This window comes from Ornithorhynchus anatinus, chromosome 2 (assembly GCF_004115215.2).
Source record: "Ornithorhynchus anatinus isolate Pmale09 chromosome 2, mOrnAna1.pri.v4, whole genome shotgun sequence".
Classification (NCBI taxonomy): domain Eukaryota; kingdom Metazoa; phylum Chordata; class Mammalia; order Monotremata; family Ornithorhynchidae; genus Ornithorhynchus; species Ornithorhynchus anatinus.
The window spans coordinates 161102915-161125750 of NC_041729.1; the positions used below are offsets into that span (position 1 = coordinate 161102915).

The 22836-nt window shown below is 44.0% G+C and overlaps 1 protein-coding gene across 2 annotated transcripts in view; it reads left to right on the forward strand.

Moving 5' to 3' along the window:
• The window catches only part of SRGAP1 (SLIT-ROBO Rho GTPase activating protein 1), a 288890-nt gene that overhangs the window by 175174 nt on the left and 90880 nt on the right, over positions 1-22836 (forward strand). For both annotated transcript variants that reach the window (XM_029058561.2, XM_029058559.2), the window contains exon 4: positions 236-298. In XM_029058561.2, the coding sequence (XP_028914394.1) occupies positions 236-298 (63 nt within the window). The remainder of the gene's footprint in view (positions 1-235; positions 299-22836) is intronic.

Below are 22836 nucleotides of genomic sequence, written 5' to 3' on the forward strand. Positions count from 1 at the left end.
TCATCAGTCAAATGAGGATTAAAACTAGGAACCCCATGCAGAACAAGGGACTGTATCCAACCTGACAACTTTGTACCTTTCCCACTGCTTTGTACCGTGCCTGGCACATAGTAAGTGCTTAACAAATACCATAGACAAAACCAATAGAAGTTTCAAGATGGATGCTAATGATGGAGGAGCAAATTGCTTTCATATTTTTATGTATTCTTCTCTAATAGTTTCTCTTTAATTACAGAGCAAAGAAATCGCATTCCAGCTTCATGAAGATTTAATGAAAGTTCTTAATGAGCTCTATACGGTAAGACCATTTATTGTGCTTCTGGGGCAGGAATTGTTTATTTCAAAACCCTTGATTGTATAAGCATCTCCTCTCATATCATAATTCATAGCAAACCCTGACTAATAAGGTGTGTTTGCACAGTGACAACTGTTAGCGTAGTGTAAAGGACTTTTCACCGCAAAGATTTTCTTGGCCATGGATGGTGTTCCATGTTTCTAGCAAGTTGGTTGAGTACCGCCAAAAAATGCACCTTAAAAATTCTCGATAGTCTTCAATCCACCATGACAAAGATGACAATCATTCAGAACTCTTTAATTTTAGTGCTTTGATTGGCTTTCCTCTGTCCCCCCTTTGCATTGCATCCACTGCTTAGCTCATGGCTTAGAATATTCTATTCCCATTGCCTTTTTTATGCCTTTTCCCTCTCCTGCAAGAAGTTTGCTTTAACACCCATGGGGTGGGGAGCAGGAGAGACACGCAGGACTCAATTCTGTGGAATTCACTGTGTGCATGGGCAAAAATTAAACATTAAAACTTTAAGTATTCCAGAACTTGTGGTAACCAGGTAATTCAGAGCTGAGAGTTGTTGGTCCATGCATTCTGACCTCATGCCCATATGGTAGCAGTGTGGCTCAGTGAGAGAAGCAGCATGGCTCAGTGGATAGAGCACGGTTCTGGGGGACTGGGAGCCAGAAAATCATGGATTTAATCCCAGCTCCACCACATGTCTGCTATGTGACCTTGGGCAAGTCACTTCACTTTTCTGAGCCTCAGTTATCTCATCAGTAAAATGGGGATTAGGAGTGTGAGCCCAAGGTGGGACAAGGACTGTGTCCAACCTGACTACCCCAGCTACAGTGCTTGGTACATAGTAAGTGCTTAACAAGTACAATAATTATTATTATTATTACTTCTCAGACACTGTAACAGTGGCAAAAGTTTCAAGTCAGGATCCCCAAGCAAGTCGAAAGAAGGGGTCCCTTCTGCTGAAAGGGTAATCAATCCATCAATCAATTGATCATATTTATTGAGCATTAAGGCTTACGTGGTTCAGAGCACTGTATTAAGGGCTTGGGAGAATACAGTACAAAGGAGTTGGTAGACACGTTCCCTGCCCCCAAAGAGCTTACAGTCTAGAGGGTGCTGGCTGTTTCAGAAGTCATGACTCTAAGAACCGATTGTGGGAGAGGACAGGAAGGAAGAGGGGCTGGCTGTTGATGTCGAAACGATTAAGTATGAATTGCAGGAGAGAGCAGGAAGGGGGATGCTGACTGTTGATGATACTGTAACTCCAAGTTCTCATTGTGAAACTAACTCCCCCCACTAATAATGATAACAATAATGTTGGTATTTGTTAAGCGCTTACTATGTGCAGAGCACTGTTCTAAGCGCTGGGGTAGACACAGGGGAATCAGGTTGTCCCACGTGGAGGGTCACAGTCTTAATCCCCATTTTACAGATGAGGTAACTGAGATACAGGGATGTTAAATGATTTGCCTACAGTCACACAGCTGACAAGTGGCAGAGCCGGCATTCGAACCCATGACCTCTGATTCCAAAGCCTGTGCTCTTTCCACTGAGACTGTAAGCCCGTCAAAGGCAGGGACTGTCTCTATCTGTTACCGATTTGTACATTCCAAGCACTTAGTACAGTGTTCTGCACATAGTTAGTGCTCAATAAATACTATTGAATAAGTGAATGAGTTGTGGAAGGAGCCAGGAAGGAGGATGTGCCAGCCATTGTTGAAGTTAAAACTCTTAAGAAAGAATTATGTCGTAGAAGGGGTTGAATTTGAAAGAGACAACCACAGCTAGGCAAAATTAATTTTTATCAGCTCTGAAATGTCTGGGTAATTTGAGAAAGAGCATGACCTAGCAGAAAGAGAAGCAGCAGTGTGGCTCAGTGGAAAGAGCCCAGGCTTGGGAGTCAGAGGTCATGGGTTCTAATCCCTGCTCCACCACTCGCCAGCTGTGTGACTTTGGGCAAGTCATGTAACTTCTCTGTGCCTCAGTTCTCTCATCTGTAAAATGGGGATTAAAACTGTGAGCCCCATGTGGGACAACCTGATCACCTTGTATCCCCCCAGTGCTTAGAACAGTGCTTTGCACATAGTAAGTGCTTAACAAATACCATCATTAAAGAGCACAGGTCCAAACCTGGTTCCGCCACTTCCCTGCTGTGGGAGCTTAGGGAAGTCGCATAACTGCTCTGTGTCCCAGTTTCTTCATCTGTAAAATGAGGGTTCAATACCTATTCTTCTTAGACTGTGGGACCCAAGTGACACAAGGACTAAGTCCAATTTGACTATCTTGTATCTACCCTAACCCTTCATACCCTAGCACATATTAAGCACTTAACAAAAAACATAGTTATTATTATTATTACTCACATAGACTTGCCTAAGGTCAGAGGGAGGGGATGTGAAAGTCTGAGGGATCTCACTGAGATGTTCAGAGTGGTAGCAGGTCTTCTAGCTATTAATCATCATTGCTATTGATTGAGCATTTATTGTATGCAGAAGACTGTACTATGTGCTTAGGGGAGTAAAATAGAATCAAGCAATAGTATTTATTGAGTGCTTACTGGGTACAGAGCACTGTACTAAGCACTTGCGAGAGTACAGTAGAACAGAGTTGGTAGATATGTTCCCTGCCCACGTGGAGCTTACAGTCTAAGTAAATAGACATCATTTCTACGCTTAGTCCAACGGGGGTATCAGACACTAAAGTAATTTACTAATAGGAGGAAGCTATGCAGTGCTAGTTACAAACTGGGGAGAACCCAGGTCTTCTGTCTGCCAGAACCTAAATCTTGAGAAGCTTCTTTCAAAGGTTCCAGCCCTTTCTTTAAATAAAATGCTACTTTTCTGCTATGTGTTGTCACTAGAAGCAGCTTGCCTTAGAGGAAAGAGCACAGGCCTGGGAGTCAAAGGACTTGGGTTCTAATCCTGGATCTGCCAATCCCTTGCTGGGTGACCTTGGACGAGTCATTTATTACTCTGGGCCTCAGTTTCCTCAACTGTGAAATGGGGATTAAATATTTGTTCTCCCTCCTATTTAGGTGGTGAGCTCCATGTGGGAGAAGCACTGTGTCCCACTTAATTAATTTGTACCTACTTCAGAGCTTAGAATAGCGTTTGACCCGGAGTCATTGCTTAACAAATACCAATTGAAAGTTTGATTGAACGTACATAAACCACAGTTGCCGAGGAGGGATATAAAAATATGTCAAAGTGCCAGAGACAGCTGTCGTGTTGGCATGACTCAGATACGGTGGTTTTCAGTTGCATGGAAGGAACCACCTCTGCTATATTGTACTCTCCTGGGTGCTTAGTACAGTGCTCTGCACACAGTAAGCACTCAATAATTACCGTTGATTGACTGATTGATTGAAAAACCTGTCCAACACCATGTTGGAAAAGGACCCAAGACAATGTCTTGCTGGCTCCAAGCCTAAAAGGGGCTTTCGGTTCTTTGGCTGACCAACTCCATTACCTCAAGGGCATCTGAGGTACTTGGAGTCTTATGTCTGTGAATCCAGCACTCTGAGATGGGCTGCTAAGGGATTTCTGGGCCACAAAATGACCAACTGAGTGGTGATGAGCAAATGAGATGTAAAAAATCTTCATCAAGACCGGACTAGGATATCAAGTGTTCAGGGATGACGCATGGAAAACTTTAGTAAAGCCATCTATGGAGAGATCTTTTGGCTAAAAAGGTTTCCATTTTTCCCTCTTCTGCCTATGATTCCTCGACACTGGTGTGAAAATGAGGCATGGTGAGGTGCTTATAGGACTACAAGCCAGTATCTCCCCAGTTCTGATTTCAGCCTTGGACGTGCTGACTTTATAATGATGATAATAATAATAATAATGTTGGTATTTGTTAAGCGCTTACTATGTGCCGAGCACTGTTCTAAGCGCTGGGGTAGACACAGGAGAATCAGTATGTCCCACGTGGGGCTCACAGTCTTAATCCCCATTTTACAGATGAGGGAACTGAGGCACAGAGAAGTTAAGTGACTTGCCCACAGTCACACAGCTGACAAGTGGCAGAGCTGGGATTCGAACTCATGAGCCCTGACTCCAAAGCCCGTGCTCTTTCCACTGCGCCACGCTGCTTCTCTAATGATGATGCTGCTGATGATGTACTAAGTGCTTAGTGCAGTGCTTTGCACACAGTAAGCTCTCAAGAAATACTATTGAATGAATGTATGATGATGATGGTATTTGTTAAGAGCTTACTATGTGTCAAGCACTGTTTTAAGCTCTGGGGTCTTGTCTTGTTGTATGCTTTTGAGTCATCTCTGACCCGTAGCGACTCCATAGACAATGTCTCTCCCAGAATGCCCCGCTCTTCATCTACAATCGTTCTGGTAGCGTACCCATAGCATTTTCTTGGTAAAAATCCAGAATAGATTTAACATTGCCTTCTCCCACACAATAAACTTGAGTCTCCACCCTTGACTCTCTCCCATGCCGCTGCTGTCCAGCACAGGTGAGTTTTGACTTGTAGCAGATTACCTTCCACTCTCTAGTGACTGGCCAAGCTAGGAATGGAAATGCTTCTGCTTGACCCTCCCTACCATAGTCAAGACTGATAGAATACTGGAAACTCTCCAGGTGTGACCTTCAGAGGGGAGCGCGGGGGAAGATACAAGCTAATCAGGTTGGACACAGTCCCTATCCCACCTGGGGTTCACAGTCTTAACCATCATTTTACAGGTGAGATAACTGGCTCAGTGGCAAGAGCACGGGCTTTGGAGTCAGAGGTCATGGGTTCGAACCCCGGCTCGGCCATTTGTCAGCTGTGTGACTTTGGGCAAGTCACTTCACTTCTCGGTGCCTCAGTTACCTCATCTGTAAAATGGGGATTAAGACTGTGAGCCCCACGTGGGACAACCTGATTCCCCTGTGTCTGCCCCAGCGCTTGGAACAGTGCTCGACACATAGTAAGCACTTAACAAATACCAATAACTGAGGCACAGAGAAATTAAATGACTTGCCAAAAGTCACACAGGAGACAAGTGGGAGAGCCGAGATTAGAACCCAGGTCTTTCTGACTCCCAGGCCCCTGCTCTATCCTCTAGGCCATGCTGCTTATCTTTATAGTCATGGTTTAATTACAGTGAGAGTATTTACTGAGCACCCGCTGGGTGCAATGAACTCTACTAAGCTCTTAGGAGAAAGGACAAAACTGAGAAATCAATAATAATAATGTTGGTATTCAACAATGAATCAATTAATCAATTGCATTTATTGAGAACTTATTGTGTGCAGAGCACTGTTACTAAGTACTTGGAAGGATACATTATAACAGAGTTGGTAGACACGTTCCCTGCTCCCAAGAGAAATAGCATGGCCTACTGCATAGAGACCATGCCTGGGAGTCAGAGGGACCTGGGTTCTAATTCCGGCTCTGCCACTTTCCTGCTGTATGACCTTGGGCAAGTCACTTGGCTTCTCTGTCCCTAAGTTACCTCATCCATTAGACTGTGAGCCCCACATGGGATAGCTCATTGTGGGCAGGGAATGTGTCTATTATATTGTTACACTGTACTCCCCCAAGAGCTTAAGTACAGTGTTCTGCACACGGGAAGTGCTCACTAAATACAATTGACTGACTAACTTGTGATTGTCTGATTAAACAATCTGATTAACTTGTGTCTGCCCCAGTGCTTTGTCCAGTGCTTGGCACATAATAATCGCTTAACAAATACCATTTGAAAAAAGTGCAGGGTCAGGACTGGCAGCTGGGTGTGGCATAGTGGATAGAACACAGGCCTGAGAGTCAAAAGATTGTAGTTTCTAATCCTGGCTCTGCCACTTAGCTGCTGTGTGACCTTGGACCTCACTTCATTTCTCTGGGCCTCAGTTACTCATCTGTAAAATGGGGATTAAGACTGTGAGCCCCACAGGGGACAGGGAATGTGTCCAACCCGATTTGTTTATATCCACCCCATCATTCATTCTTTCAATCATATTTATTGAGCTCTTACTGTATGGAGAGCTCTATACTAAGTGCTTGGGAAGTACAATTCGGCAACAGATAGAGACAATCCCTTCCCAACAACGGGCTCCCAGTCTAGAAGTGGGGAGACAGCCAACAAAACAAAACAAGTAGACAGGCATCAATAGCATCAAAATAAATAAATAAAATTATAGATATATACACATCATTAATCAAATAAATAGAATGATAAATATGTACAAGTATACACAAGTGCTGTGGGGCAGGGAGGGGGATAGAGCAAAGGGAGGGAGTTGGGGCAATGGGGAGGGGAAGAGGAGCAGAGGAAAGGGGGCGCTTAGTCTGGGAAGGCCTTCTGGCTTCATATAGTGCCTGGTATATAGAAAGTGCTCAACAAATATCATTATTAATAATAACTAATATAATAATAATAATAAATCATGGAGGGTCACCCTTGAAGACATGAGTTGCTTACTGAAGCAAATCATTTTGAACCTGCTTTTGAATGTAGAAAGGGAAGTGGTTTTAAGGATGGATGGAGGGCAATTTTCCCCAGAAATATAGATGGGTTGTAAGAGGATACAGATGCAGCAGAGGCTGATGAGAATCAAAGAATACTGAAATCATCATCATAATCATCATAATGATCATGATAAGAATAATAATGTTTGTTAAGCGCTACTAAGCACAGGGGTAGAGATAAGCAGATGGGACATAATCCGTATCCCTCCTGGGGCTTACAGTCTAGGAAGGAGGGAGAATATGTGTTTAGTCTCTTTATTACAGATGAGAAAACTGAGGCCCAGAGAAGTTAAGTGACTTGCTCCAGATCACACAGCAGACAGTTGGTAGAGCTGGGAATAGAATCAAGGTCCTCTGGCTCCCAGGCCCAGGAGTTTTCCACTGGGCCTCCCTGCTTCTTGAAAATACATGCTTAGATGAGGGCTGGCATTCCATCATGACTGTGTGAGGGACGCACTGATGACTGAGTCATGGTTGGCCTTGAAAACAATGACTAAATATTTTTGTTTGATGTAGGGGGATTTAGTGATGGGGAGAGCTGTGCTTGGGGGGGTTCAAGGTGGGAGGGAATTCCAGGCAAGTGGAAGGGGTGGGAGTTGGGGGATGGAGGAAATAGAACATAAGGCAAGAAGGCTAGCTTGAGAAGAGCAAAGAGTGAGAGCTGGGGTATAGTGGGAGAAGAGCGAGAAGCAGCATGGCTCAGTGGAAAGAGCACGGGCTTTGGAGTCAGGGCTCATGAGTTCGAATCCCAGCTCTGCCACTTGTCGGCTGTGTGACTGTGGGCAAGTCACTTAACTTCTCTGTGCCTCAGTTCCCTCATCTGTAAAATGGGGATTAAGACTGTGAGCCCCACGTGGGACAAACTGATTCCCCTATGTCTACCCCAGCGCTTAGAACAGTGCTCGGCACATAGTAAGCGCTTAACAAATACCAACATTATTATTATTATTATTAGAAGAGACTTGATAAACTAGAGTGGGAGAAATGACGGAACACCTTAAAGCCAATGGTTTGAAGTTCCTGCTTGATGCCGAGAGGAACAGGAAGCCACTGGAGGGTTTTGGGGAGTGGGGAGATGTGTGGTAATGATGTTTTAAAAAAAATAAAAAGACCAACCTTGCAGAGTGAAGAGTGGACTGAAAAGGGCAGAGGCTGGAGGCAGGGAGACCAGGGAGGAGGTTAATCCAGTGGTCTAATTGGGATATGGTGAGTGCCTGCATTCAGTCCATGATATTTATTGAGTGCTTACTGTGTGCAGAGCTCTGTAGTAAGCGCTGGTCTAGTTGGGATATGGCAAATGCTTGGACCAGTGTGTTGGCTGAGGGATGGCGGGCAGAGGCTGGAGGCAGGGAGACCGGGGAGGAGGCCGATCCAGTGGTCTAGTTGGGATATGGCAAGTGCTTGGACCAGCGTGATGGCTGTTGGGATGGTGGGTGGGGGTGAGGGGGAGAGATCCAGAAGATGTTGCAGAAGAAAAAACAACCAGATTTAGCAATAGGCAGAATCTGAAAATTGAAGTCGAGCAAGGAGTTGAGGTAATACTGAGGTTATGGACTTTAGAGACAGGTAGGTAAGATGGTGGTGTTGTCACTTGAAATGGGAAGACTAGCTCAATTAATTTTTCCTCTCTCTAGGCCACCTCCTCCATTATTATCATCAAGTGTCGTCGAGTCATTTCTGATTCACAGCAATTCTATGGATGCATTTTCTCCAGAACATCCTGTCTTCTGCCATAATCCGTAACCTTGCTAACCATTCTTCCATCATCGCTGTTATGGTCTCTATCCATCTTGCTGCTGGTCTGCCTCTTCTTCCACATTTTCCCTGGACTTTTCCTAGCATTAGTGTCTTCTCCAGAGAATCAGTCCTCCTTGATTATGTGTCCAAAATATGCTAATCTAAGTCGAGTCACTTGGCCTTCCAAAGACCACTTTGGCTTAATTTGTTCCAAAATCCACTTGTTTGTCTTTCGGGCAGCCTATGGTAATCGCAAAAGCCTTCTCCAACACCACATTTCAAAAGAATCGATGTTCTTTCTATCCTGTTTTTTCAGTGTCCAGCTTTCAGATCCATACACTGTCAGTGGAAACACCATAGAATTGACAATTTGTATTTTTGTGGCAGTTGTTACATCAGCGCATTTCATGACTTTTTCCAGGCTCTTCATAGCAAGCCTTTCTAACATTAATCTTCAGCGTATTTCTTGACTGCTAGTTCCTTTATTATTAACAATACTGGGCTTTCCCGTCCACTGTAGATGGCACCACCATCCTTCCCATCTCACAAGCCCATAACTTTGGCGTTATCCTTGACTCTCATTCAACCCACATATTCAATCTATCACCAAATCCTGTCAGTTTCACCTTCACAACATTGCTAAAATCTGCCCTTTCCTCTCCATCTAAACTACTACCATGTTAGTACAATCACTCATCCCACCTAGATGACTGCATCAGCCTCCTTGCTGACCTCCCAACCTCCTGCCTCTCCCCACTCCAATCCATGCTTCACTCCGCTGCCCAGATCATCTTTCTACAGAAACGTTCAGGACATGTCACCCCCATCCTCAAAAATCTCCAGTGGTTGCCTATCCACTACCGAATCAAACAAAAACTCCTCACCATTGGCTTTAAAGCTCTCCATCACCTCGCCCCCTCCTTCTTCATCTCACTTCTCTCCTTTCATTCATTCAATAGTATTTATTGAGCGCTTACTATGTGCAGAGCACTGTACTAAGCGCTTGGAATGAACAAGTCAGCAACAGATAGAGACAGTCCTCTACAACCCACTTCACTTCTCTGGTGCTCACCTTCTCACTGAGTCTCCATCTCACCTCTCTTGCCACCGACCCCTGGCCCACATCCTGCTTCTGACCTGGAATGCCCTCCCTCCTCAAATCTGACAGACAATTACTCTCCCCCACTTCAATGCCTTGGTGAAGGCACATCTCCTCCAAGAGGCCTTCTTCCCAGACCAAGCCCCACTTTTCCTCACTTCCCCTTCCCTTCCACATCACCCTAACTCGTTCCCTCTGCTCTTCGCCTCCCTGCACCACAGCACTTACATATACATCTGTAATTTCATTTATTTATATTGATGTCTGTTTATTTGTATTGATGTCTGTCTTCCCTCCCTAGACTGCGAGCTTATTGTGGGTAGGAATTGTCACTCTTTATTGTTGTGTTGTACTTTCCCAAGCACTTAGTATACTGCTCTTCACACAGCAAGTACTTAATATATACAGAGGAAGGAAGGAAGGAAGGAAGGAAGGAAGGAAGGAAGGAAGGAAGGAAGGAAGGAAGGAAGGAAGGAAGGAAGGAAGGAAGGAAGGAAGGAAGGAAGGAAGGAAGGAAGGAAGGAAGGAAGGAAGGAAGGAAGGAAGGAAGGAAGGAAGGAAGGAAGGAAGGAAGGAAGGAAGGAAGGAAGGAAGGAAAGAAAAACTGTCAACTATTTCTCTCTTCTCTCTATGCACTACAAATGTGTTAAAATTTCCCCATTTCAAGATCTTTGTTTTCTTGGTATTCAAATCACCTTTTTGCTCTGTTCCTTAACTTTTAATAATAAGTCCTTCAAATCTTTTTCATTTTCTGCTAGTAGTAGGGTTATATCATCAGCATAACGAAGGTTACGTTCCTTCCTCCAGTCTTTACTCCCTGTTCATCTTCATCCAATCCGGCTTCTCTCATTATGTGTTCAATTTAAAGGATGAACAGATAAGGCGATAAGATACATCCTTGTTTTACACCCTGACTAATGGGAAACCCATCTGTTTTTCCAAATTTGGTTCTTATTGGAGCCTCCTGTTTTGGCATACGGGTCCCATATTAATGCAATTAAATGATCCAGGATGCCCATTTTCCTTAATGTGCTCCAGAGCTTCCCTTGATCTATGCAATCAAAGGCCTTACTATATTCAATAAAGCGCATGCTGACTTCCTTTTGATATTCTCTTTTCCTTTCGATTATGCAATGGACATCAGCAATGATATCTCACGTCCCCCATCCTTTCCAGAATCCTGCTTGAACATCGGGCAAGTCGCGTTCCATGTAGGTCTCCATTCGATGCCATATAACTTTTAGCAGTACCTTGCGGGCATGTGAGATCGAGGAAACCGTACAATAATTTTCGCATTTAGTTGAATCTCCTTTCCTCAGTATTGGAACATAAACCAATCTCTTCCGACCAGATGGCTGTTGAGTGATTAGCCATACCTGTTGACATAATTTGGTAAGGACTTTAACCTATTCCCCTCCAGCTGCCTGAAACACCTCAGTAGGAAGCCTATCAAAGCCAGGTGCCTTATTTTTGGCAAGACAGTGCTAAGATGATCTAACTTCACTTTCCATGGTGAGTGGCTCGAATTTAAAAGGAACTTCTTCAAATACTTCTTGTATATTGCTATCTTTCTGGTATAGCTCCTGTGTGTATTCCTTCCATCTCTGTTTAATTCCATTGGCATTGTTTATTATCAATCCATCTTTGCTTTTGACAGAGCCAATCCGAGGACGAAGTGTTCCTTTGATTTCTTTAATCTTCTGAAATAGCGATCTTGTCCGCTCACATTTGTTTTTGACTTCCATTTCTTTACATAGTATTCCTGTTTGTCCTTCCTGGCAGAGCACTGGAATTCTCCACTCAGTTCTTTAACCAGGTTCTTTTGTCCTCAGATTTTTGCTTCCTTCCTTTTTCTAGCTACTTCCAAAGTTACGTTCGACATCCATTTTGGCTTTTTCTGCTCTCTGACCTTTTGCAATACCGTGTCGCTATCTTCCTTGATGACATTTTTAATCCCCGTCCACATTTTCTCTGGTTCCTTGCCTGTGAGATCAAGCACCTCAAATCGATTTTTAACGTAATCCTGAAATAAAAGGGGAAATATTTGTCAGGTCATATTTGGGCAGCTGTAAGGCACGATTGATCTTTCTAAGTTTTAGCCTGAGTTTACACATTGACAGCTCATGATCTGTTCCGCAATCAGCTCCAGACCATGTTTTTGCTGCCAAAATAGAACTCCTCCATCCCTTTTTACAAATAATACAGCCTATTTGATTTCTATATGGTCCATCTGGTGAAGTTAATGTGTACAGTCATCATTTAGGTTGGATAAAGAAGGTGTTGGCAATAAAAAAAGTCATTAGATTCACGGTATTTATTCAGTACATACTATGTGCCAGTCACTGAGCTAACACTGGTGTGGATACAAGCAAATTGGGTTGATTACAGTTCCTGTCCCACATGGGGCTCATAGTTTTAATCCCCGTTTTATAGTTGAGGTAACTGAGGCCCAGAGAAGTGAAGTGACTTACCCAAGATCACACAGCCGACGGGTGGCAGAGCCCAGATTAGAACCCACAACCTCCTGATTTCCGGGCCAGGGCTTTATCCACTACGCCATGTTAATGTCATCGCAGCACTCTCATGCCACCTTAACACTTTTGCACTTCTTCCTTCTCAGTCTACTTTTGTACATACCATTTTACATACTCTATTATTTGCCCACTCCTTCCTCCTATTTGTCAGTTATTTTATGTTCATTTCCCTCACTAGTTTGTAAGTTCCTCATGGGCAGGGATGGTGCTTTCTTCCGGTAGCCTCACCTAAATACCTATTACTGTGTTCTACCCTCAAATGCTCAATCGAACATCTTGTGTGTGCAGAGAGTACAATACAACAGAATTTGATACAACAGAGATGTGCAATAAATCCAATGAATCGGTTGATCAACTGATTGAGTTAAATCCCTAATTCTGCCAGTGACTCAGTCTGTAACTTCAGGCAACTCTTTACCCCATCTATTCTTAACATTCTAGCGGTTAATGTGGGGATAATAACTGCTGTCCTGGCCCCCGAGCGAAGCAGTGAGAATAAATTAAATCTTGTGCGTAAAGAGCCTCGGGTATCTTAGAAGAAAGACATAGTATAAATCCAATTCAACTTGGGGGTAATGCTATTATTTTCCATCATTGCTGAGAAGAGATAAGGAAGGCAAGAGAAATATTGTGGGGGTGGTTAAGTTTGGCTCTACAAATGCGACCGCATCTGCCTGACTTCCAGACCGCAACAAAAGGGATTTTTCCAACTTGTGGGTTGAGAGTCTAGAATAAAATCAGCTAATGAATCTGAAAATGAAAATTCTTTTTGGATTCATTAAGTCAATAGAAAGGAACTGAATAGATAACTTCTAACTCTATGTAGAAATAAAACGTGGTTCCTTAGCAATTTTCTGGGTCTTCCCAGAATCAAGAATCAGAATCATGAGAAGCAGCGTCGTTCAGGGGAAAGAGCCCAGGCTTGGAAGTCAGAGGTCATGGGTTCGAATCCCCACTCTACCACCAGTCAGCTGTATGACTGTGGGCAAGTCTCTTCACTTCTCTGTGCCTCAGTTACCTCATCTGGAAAATGGGGCTGAAGACTGTGTGCCTCACGTGGGACAACCTGATGACCCTGTGTCTACCCCAGCGCTTAGAACAGTGCTCTGCACATAGTAAGCGCTTAACAAATACCAACATTAATTAATCAAACGCGCCTTCTCTATTTCTGTGCTTCAAATCCACACCATTTCGCCAAAAATTAAATCAAAATAAACACCGCATAATACTGGAATAAAAATTCAGACCAACATTTAGTAGCATACAGCTAATGATCTTACTTTCCTTACCCTTTCTCTTAAATGTTGAGGATTGTGAGAGAGAAGGCCAAAGAATAGTCTCAGCGGCTGTAAAGGACAAGTAGGACACACAGCAAAGACCATCTTTGTGTGAGCACAAAGGCGGGTGGAACTGTGGATCCCACATTCATTCAATCGTATGTACTGAGCACTTTCTGTGCATAGAGTACTGTACTAAGTGTTTGCGACAGTACAACAGTCAACAGACTCATTCACTCCCCTCAACAATCCATCTTCTCAGCCAAACACACACATTCAGTAGTGAAGTGCGTGGCTCAGTGGAAAGAGCACGGGCTTTGGAGTCAGAGGTCATGAGTTCGAATCCCAGCTCTGCCACTTGTCAGCTGTGTGACTGTGGGCAAGTCACTTCACTTCTCTGTGCCTCAGTTACCTCATCTGTAAAATGGGGATGAAGACTGTGAGCCCTGTGTGGGACAACCTGATTCCCCTGTGTCTCCCCCAGCGCTTAGAACAGTGCTCTGCACATAGTAAGCGCTTAACAAATACCAACATTATTATTATTATTATTAAGTGGATTTCAATTGGCTTTTCCTTGGAGAACACACATAGCTGGCCTTCAAAATCGAAGAAAATGCTACTGGTCACAAACTTCACCTACAAGTGTGTTTATGAGGCTGAAAAGACCACAGTGAGGGATCCACAATTCCACCCCTATTGACCACTCAATCAATCAATCGCTCAATCGCCGTGCTGTATCTACTACTACTAATAAAAATGATGGTATTTGTTAAGTGCTTACTATGTGTCAAGCACTGTTCTAAGCACTGGGGTAGATAAAAGATCACTCGTTTGGACACAGCCCCTGTCCCACATGGGGCTCGTAGACTAAATCTCCATTTTACAGATGAGGTAACTGAGGCACCAAGAAATTAAGTGATTTGCCCCAGGTCACAATGCAGACAAGTGTCAGGCCATGTTGATTCTCATACCAACTCTGTTATATTTTACTGTTCCAAGCGCTTAAGCAACATGGCCTAGTGGCTAGAACCCAGGCCTGGGAGTCAAAAGGATTCTGGTCCCAGCTCTGCCACTTGTCTGCTGTGTGACCTTGGGCAAGTCGCTTCACTTGTCAATGCCTCAGTTCCCTCATCGGCAAGATGGGGTTTCCATACCTGTCCTCCCTCCTACTTGACTGTGAGTCCCATGTGGCACCTGATTATCTTGTATCGATCCCAATGCTTATTACAGTGATTAGCACATAGTAAGTGCTTAACAAATAACCACAGTTATTATTTTCATTCTTCCCACCCACAGGCCAGAAAAGGGGTTGATGGAGCCCCAGAGAGGTGACAGTGTCCAAATAAACTGCTTACATTGAGTATTTATTACAGCAGAAGCCAAGGTGGAGGGAGGGAGGCACTTACTTAAAATAAAAATTTTAGATATATGTAATATCCTTTTTGAGGAAATGGTATTTGTTAAGTACATATGGTGTGCCAGCACTGTACTAAGTACTAAGGTAGAAACAAGATCATCAGGTTGGACAGAGTCCATGTCCCACATGGGGCTCACAGTTTTAATCCTTGCCTGCTGTGTGACCTGTGTCACTTTACTTCTCTGGGCCTCAGTTACCTCATCTGTAAAATGGAGATTGAGACTGTGACCCCCTGTGGGACCGGGTCTGTGTCCAGCCTGATTTGCTTTATCTACCCCAGCGTTTAGTACAGTGCTTGGGACATAGTAAGTGCTTAACAAATACCATAATTATTATTTACAGATGAGGTAACTGAGGACAGAAAAGTTAAGTGACTTGCCCAAGGTCACATGGCAGATAAGTGGAAGAGACAGGATTGGAACCCAGGTTCCTCTGACTCCCAGGCCCATGTTCTTTCCACCAGCCCTTGCTGCTTCTAGAGCTCCTCCCTCTAAACTGTAAACTCGCTGTGGGCAGGAAATGTGTCTACCAACTCTGTTATATTGTACTCTCCCAAGCACTTAGCACAGTGCTCTGGGCACAGTAAGCACTCAATAAATACCATTGATTGATCAATAAAGGCTTTCCAGTGCCATATCCAAACCAGACAGGGCATAGCCTCCCTTAAAGCTTGGCCCCTTAAAGATGGGTCTGAACTTGTAGAATTTTTAGCAACATGGCATTTTGCAGGACAGTCAAGGAATGTGGACAGCTTTAGCAACATTTAAGAGAGGAGTTTAAATATGGAATCAGGTCCTCTGATTGCACTTAAACAACTCCGCATCCTTCCTTTATTTTTGGAAATGGTATTTGTTAAGCCTCTCTCAGGGTCGCACCTGGAGAGTTTCCAGTACTGTACCATTCTCAACTAAGGGAGGGAGAGTCAAGCAGAGGCCGAACCATTCCGTTTGTAGCTTGGCCAGGGCTAGCGAGTGGCAGGCAATCTGCTACAAGTTAAAACTCACCCGTGCTGGGCAGCAGCGGGATGGGAGAGAATCGAGGGAGGAGACCCAAGTTGGCTGCGCCGAAGGAGGCAATGGTAAACCACTTCTGGATTTTTACCAAGAAAACTCTATGGATACATTACGATCTTAGATGGAGGGGAGATGTTCTGACAGAGATGTGTCCGTGGCGTCGCTATGGGTCAGAGATGACTCAATGGCATAGGACAAGATATTTGTTAAGCACTTACTATGTACCAGGCACTGTTCCAGCCCTGGGGTAAATGCAAGCAAATCAGGTTGGACACAGTCGCTGTCCCATATGGGGCTCACAGTCTTAATCCCCATTTTACAGATGAGATAACTGAGGCCCAGAGAAGTTAACTGGCTTCCCAAGGTCACTCAGCGGACAAGTGGCAGAGCTGGGATTAGAACCCATTTCCCTCTCACTCCCAGGCCTGTGTTCTTGCCAATAGGCCGTGCTGCTTCTTTTATTTTTTTCAGCCTGCAGAGTTGTATTTTGCATTTAGCTGATGTGGGAGTTATTATATTTGTACAAGAAATATGTGTCCAAAATGCAGCTTTTAAAAACTAAAGCTTTTTAACTTCACTCAGAGAAAGTACTGTCTGCCATTTCATTTTAAATATAAAACACATTTAACTTCTGTCAACAGCTTACAGTTCAAATAATGAAGTTAGGACTTGCATGCATTCTCCATAATTAGAGTTCTCAAAAAGCTTTTAGTGGATTTGTGTTTTTTTTTAATCCCAAACATTTGGAAAATTCATTTATTCTAACTGTTGACTTTTCAGAGAACAGTAGAAGTAGTCTTAGATCAGTCAGTTCAACTTCCTGCTCACAATCAATCAGTCAGCAGTATTTATGTCGAGAAACAGTGTGGTTTAGCAGTTAGAGAACGGACTGAGAGTCAGAAGGACCTGGGTTGTCTGCTGTGTGACCTTGGGCAAGTCATTTTGCTTATCTGGGCCTCAGTACCCTCATCTGTAAAATGGGGATTAAGAGTGTGAGCCCCATGTGGGATAGGAATTGCATCCAACTTGATTAGCTTATATTCTAGACTGTGAGCCTATTGTTGGGTGAGGATAGTCTCAATTTATTGCCGAATTGTACTTCCCAAGTGCTTGGTACAGTGCTCTGAGTGCTCAATAAGTACGATTGAATGAATGAATGAATTTATCTCAGTGCTTAATACAGTACTTGGCACAGAGTAAGTGTTTAACAGGTACCATAATAATCATTATTATTGTTGTTATTATTATTGAGCATCTACTACAGGCAGAGAACCCTATTAAATCCATAAAATTTCATCTTCTCCAAGAGGCCTTGCCTAATTAAGCTCTCATCTCTCCTACTCCCTCTCCCTTCTGCGTAGCTCTTGCACTTGGATTTGTACCCTCTGCCATTTGTCTGCCGTGTGACCTTGGGCAAGTCACTTCATTTGTCTGTGCCTCAGTTCCCTCATCCGTAAAATGAGGATCTGTAAAACGTAAAACAGGGACTGTGTCCAACCTGATAACCTTGGGTCTACCCCAGTGCTTAGAACAGTGCTTGGCATATAGTAAGCACTTAACAAATGCCATCATAATTATTATTATCATTCTACCTTCAAGAAACTTACAGTCCAACAGACTGAAGAATTTTACTGCAACTCATTTATGACTGAATGGGGCCCTGCTTTTAGATACGTCCCCACAGATACTATCTTACATAAAAGGGAATTTTCAGAAGCAGCCTCGTGTCGGGAAAAGATCTCTTCCATGGGTTCTTTCCTCTCCACTGTCATGGCGGGCGTGGATTTCCGTTGCCACCCCCTAGAGTGGTTGCATAAGACAGGCCTGCTTAATCTGCTCCCAGAGGGCTGGAGGAAGGAGAGATGGGCCCCATCTGGAATCCACTAAAGCCAGAAACAAGGTCATCTTAGTTGAAGGAATGAATGGAGGAAGAGCCACTGATTGCGTGGTGCTTTCTGGCCCTTCCTTTAAACGGAACATCCTTCAGTTGAGAACTGTAGCAATCAATCGTATTTATTGAGCGCTTACTGTGTGCAGAGCAATGTGTGTACCTTGTGCGTGGGAGAGGACAGTATAACAGAGATGAAAGACCTGTCCCTGCCCAAAAGGCAGTCAGTGCACTCAGAGCTAGGGTAGATTGCCTGTCTACTTGTTTTGTTTTGTTGTCTGTCTCCCCCTTCTAGACTGTGAGCCTGATGTCGGGTAGGGATTTTCTCTATCCGTTGCCAAATTGTACTCTCCAAGTACTCAATAAATACAATTGAATGAACAAATGAATGAATAACAAGATAATCAAGTGGGACACGGTCCATATCCCACATGGAGCTCACAGTCTTAAACCCCATTTTGCAGATGAGGTACCTGAGGTACAGAGAAGCAAAGCGGCTTGCCCAAGGTCACACAGCAGACACATGGCGGAGCCGGGTCCTGCCATTCCCAGGCAGCTGCAGTAACTTTGCTTAAGCATCTCAATATAGGAACTTGCAGGAATTTCCCTGAAGCCTATTTCTGGGATCCAGAGAGTCATTACACATAATGTGTGCAAATCAAACATGAACATCCCTGGGAATTGCACAGCCATGGAGACTGGATTGCCCCGGAAAAAGCAGGTTTTGTTTTTCTGGTTTTTCTTTGAATTTTCTCTAGCTCCAGATTTCCCTATTGAACTATCAGCTTGCTAAGAGCAGGGAGCCTGTTTACCAACTCTGTTCTATTGTACTCTCCCAAGTGCTTAGTCCACTGATCTGCACCCAGTAAGTGCTAAATAAATACTATCGATGGATTGAGTGCTCTGCTCCTCTAATGGTCAGGGGAAACCTGGTGGGTCCTTGGGCCAGAATTCGCCCACTTTCACTGCTCTGACTACCAAGGTCCAAGGGGAACTTTACTCCCAGACCGTCAGTTTAATAATAATAATAAATTATTTTTATGGTGTTTGTTGAACACTTACTATGTTCATTCATTAATCCAAATTATATTTATGGAGTGTTTAGTGTGCGCAGAGCACTCTACTGATCGCTTGGAAAGTACAATTCAGCAATAAAGAGAGACAATCCTGCCCACACCGGGCTTACTGCCTAGAAGGGGGAAGACAGACATCGAAACAAGTAAACAGGCATCAATATAAATAAATAGAATTATAGATATATACATAAATGCTGTGGGACAGACTGGGAAAGCCTCTTGGAAGAGGCGAGCCTTTAGTAGGGCTTTGAAGAAGGGAAGGGTGATTGTTTGACAGATTTGAGGAGAGAGAATGTCCCAGATCAGAGGCAGGACGTGGGCCAGGGCGATGGCGGGACAGGCAAGATGGAGGCCCAGTGAGAAGGTTAGCGCCAGAAGAGCGGAGTGTGTGGGGTGGGATGTAGAAGGAGAGAAGGGAGGTGAGGTAAGAAGGGGTAAGGCGATGGACAGCTTTGAAGCTAATAGTGAGGAGTTTCTGTTTGATATGGAGGTTGATAGATAATCTACAGATCGTTTCTGTAGAAAGATAATCTGGGCAGCAGAGTGAACTATGGCCTGAAGTGGAGGGAGGCAGGAGGTTGGGAGGTCAGAAAAGAGACTGATAACTATAGTGATGGCATTTGTTAAGCTCTTACTATGTGCCAAATACTATTCTAAGTGCTGGGGTAGATACAAGGTAATAAGGTTGTCCCATGTGGGGTTCACTGTCTTAATCCCCACTCTACAGATGAGGTAACTGAGGCACAGAGAAGTTAAGTGACTTGCCCAAGTCACACAGCTGACTAGTGGTGGAGCCAGGATTAGAACCCATAATCTCTGGCTCCCAAGCCTGGGCTCTTTCCACTTAGCCACAGGTTGGGTGACTGCACTAAAGTGTTAGCAGTTTGGTTGGAGAGGAAAGGGCAGATCTTGGCAATGTTGTAAAGGTGAGACCGGCAGGATTTGGTGACAGATTGGATTTGTGGGGTGAATGAGAGAGTTGAGTCAAAGATGACACCAAGGTTCTGGACTTGTGAGACAGGAAGGATGGTTGTGCCATCCACAGGGATGGGAAAATTCGGGAGAGGACTGGCACTGTTCTCAGCACTGGGGTAGATACAAGTTAATCAGGTTGGACACAGTCCCTGTCTCACATGTGGCTCACAGTTTTAATCCCCATTTTGCAGATGAGGTAATCTGTGGCACAGAAAATAATAAGAACTGTGGTATTTGTTAAGCCCTTATTATGTGCCAGGCACTGTACTAAGCACTGGGGTGAATACAAGCAAATCAGGTTGGACACAGTCCCTGTCACACGTGGAGATCACAGTCTTCATCCCCATTTTACAGATGAGGGAACTGAGGCACGGAAAAGTAAAGTGACTCCGCCAAGGCCACACAGCAGACAAGTGGCAGAGGCGGGATTGGAACCCATGAGCTTCTGACTCCCAGGCCTCTGCTCTATCCACTAGGCCAAGCTGCTTCTCTGCACACCTTTCAGTCCCACAGTGAACCACCACTTGGTTGGAATCTTGAAGGCTGAAACTAGTGGTACCGGGAGAGAGAAATGAAAGGTCTCGGCTTCAAACCATTCAGTAAATAAAAGGAATCCTTATAGCCGTCGTTTGCCCTTAAGCGAACAAGATTGATTGTCACCTGTGGGAAGCCAGGCCTTTGAGCATCAGCGTCTATAAAACTCAATCCCTAAGAATGACAGAAACCAAAGTAACAGATAAGGGCAGTCCATAGATTAGTCCAGACCCCTGCAACAGAGAAGCAGCGTGGCCCAGTGGAAAGAGCATGGGCTTTGGAGTCAGAGGTCATGAGTTCGAATCCCAGCTCTGCCACTTGTCAGCTGTGTGACTGTGGGCAAGTCACTTAACTTCTCTGGGCCTCAGTTACCCCATCTGTAAAATGGGGATTAAGACTGTGAGCCCCTTGTGGGACAACCTGATTCCCCCGTGTCTCCCCCAGCGCTTAGAACAGTGTTCTGTACATAGTAAGCGCTTAACAAATACCAACATTATTATTATTAGCCATAAGGAGCAGCTTAGGAAGCAGCATGGCGTAGTGGATAGAGCACGGGCATGGGAGTCAGGTGGTCTCGGGTTCTAATTTTGGCTCCGCCATTTCTCTGCTCCGTGACCTTGGGCAAGTCACTTCACATCTCTGGCCCTCAGTTGCCTCATCTGGAAAATGGGGATCGAGACTCTGAGCCCCACCTTGGACAGCATCTGACCCAAGTTGCTTCTATCCACCCCAGCGCTTAGTACTGTGCCTGGCACAGTGTAAACTCTTAACAAATACCACAGTTATTGTTATTATTATTATTATTATTATTAGCTCACTGGGGGCAAGTAATGTGTCTGCCTGCATTTTCGTATTTTACTCTCCCAAGTGCTTAGTAAAGTGCTCTGCACCTTCATTCATTCATTCATTCATTCAATTGTATTTATTAAATGCTTACTGTGTTCAAAGGGGTCAGAACCCAGGATTAGAACCCTTGTCCTCCTGACTCCCAGGCTCAGGCCGTATCCTGAAAGTATAAAATGAGGTCATTGATAGAAAGTGCTTTGGGATGAATCCATCAATTAATGGTATTTACTGAGAGCTTACTGTGTGGACTGTTATAAATACTGGAGAGAGTATAGCATGGTCTAATGGAATTAGCATGGGCCTGGAAGGTCAGAAGACCTGAAACTTAATTCTGGCTCACCTACTTGTCTACCATGTGACCTCAGGTAAATCACTTAACTTCTCTAGGCCTCGGTTCACTCAACTGCACAATGGGGATTCAATTCATTCAATACTATTTATTGAGTGCTTACTATGTACAGAGCACTGTAGTAAAAAGCATTCCTACCCCACAGCATAGTTCAGTGCTTGGCACATACTAGGCACCTAACAAATACCATTATTATTTTTTATTATTATGATTTTAATATAATAAAAAGGGGAGACATAATCTATGCCCACAAGGAACTTATAGTTTAGAAGAGAAAACAGACATTAAAATAAATTACTGATAGAGAAGCAGCTTGGCTTAGTGGAAAGAGGACAGGCTTGGGCATCAGAGGTCGTGGGTTCTGATTCTGGCTCTGCCAATTTTCAGCTCTGTGACTTTGGGCAAGTCATTTAACTTCTCTTTGCTCAGTTACCTCATCAGTAAATTGGGGATCAAGACTGTGAGCCCACATGGGACAACCTGTTTATCTTGTATCTACCCTAGTGCTTAGAACAGTGCTTGGCACATAGTAAGTGCTTAACAAATACCATCATTATTATTATATATACATAAGTGCTGTGGGGCTGAGGGTGGGGTAATTATCAAGTGCCTAGGTGGTAGAGATCCAAGTACATAGGCAATGCAGAAGGTAGGGCAGGTAGGGAAATAATAATAATAATAATAGTAATAATGATAGTAATAATTGTGGTATTTGTTAAACGCTTTCTAAGTGTCAGGTACTGAACTAACCTATGGGGTAGATACAAGATAGTATTCATTCAATAGTATTTATTGAGCACTTACTATGGGCAGAGCACTGTACTAAGCGCTTGGAATGTACAATTTGGCAACAGATAGAGACAATCCCTGCCCAATGATGGGCTCACAGTCTAATCTACTAGTAAGATCCCATATAGTGCTCACGGTCTTAGTAGGAATTGAATCTCCTTATGCAGCTGAGAGAACTGTGAGCCCATCACTGGGCAGGGCTCTATCTGTTGCCGAATTGTACATTCCAAGTGCTTAGTACAGTGCTCTGCACATAGTAAGTGCTCAATAAATACTATTGAATGAATGAACTAAGACACAGAGAAGTTAAGTAACTTACCCAAGATCACACAGTAAGCACTGGGGTCGATACAAGGTAATCAGATTGGACACAGTCCCAGTTCCACGTAGGGCTCACAGTCTCAATCCCCGTTTACAGATGAGGTAACTGAGGCACAAAGAAGGTAAGCGACTTGTCCGAGATGACCCAGCAAAGTGGCAGAGGTAGGATTAGAACCCATTTCCTTCTGGATCCTGGGCCCGTGCTCTGG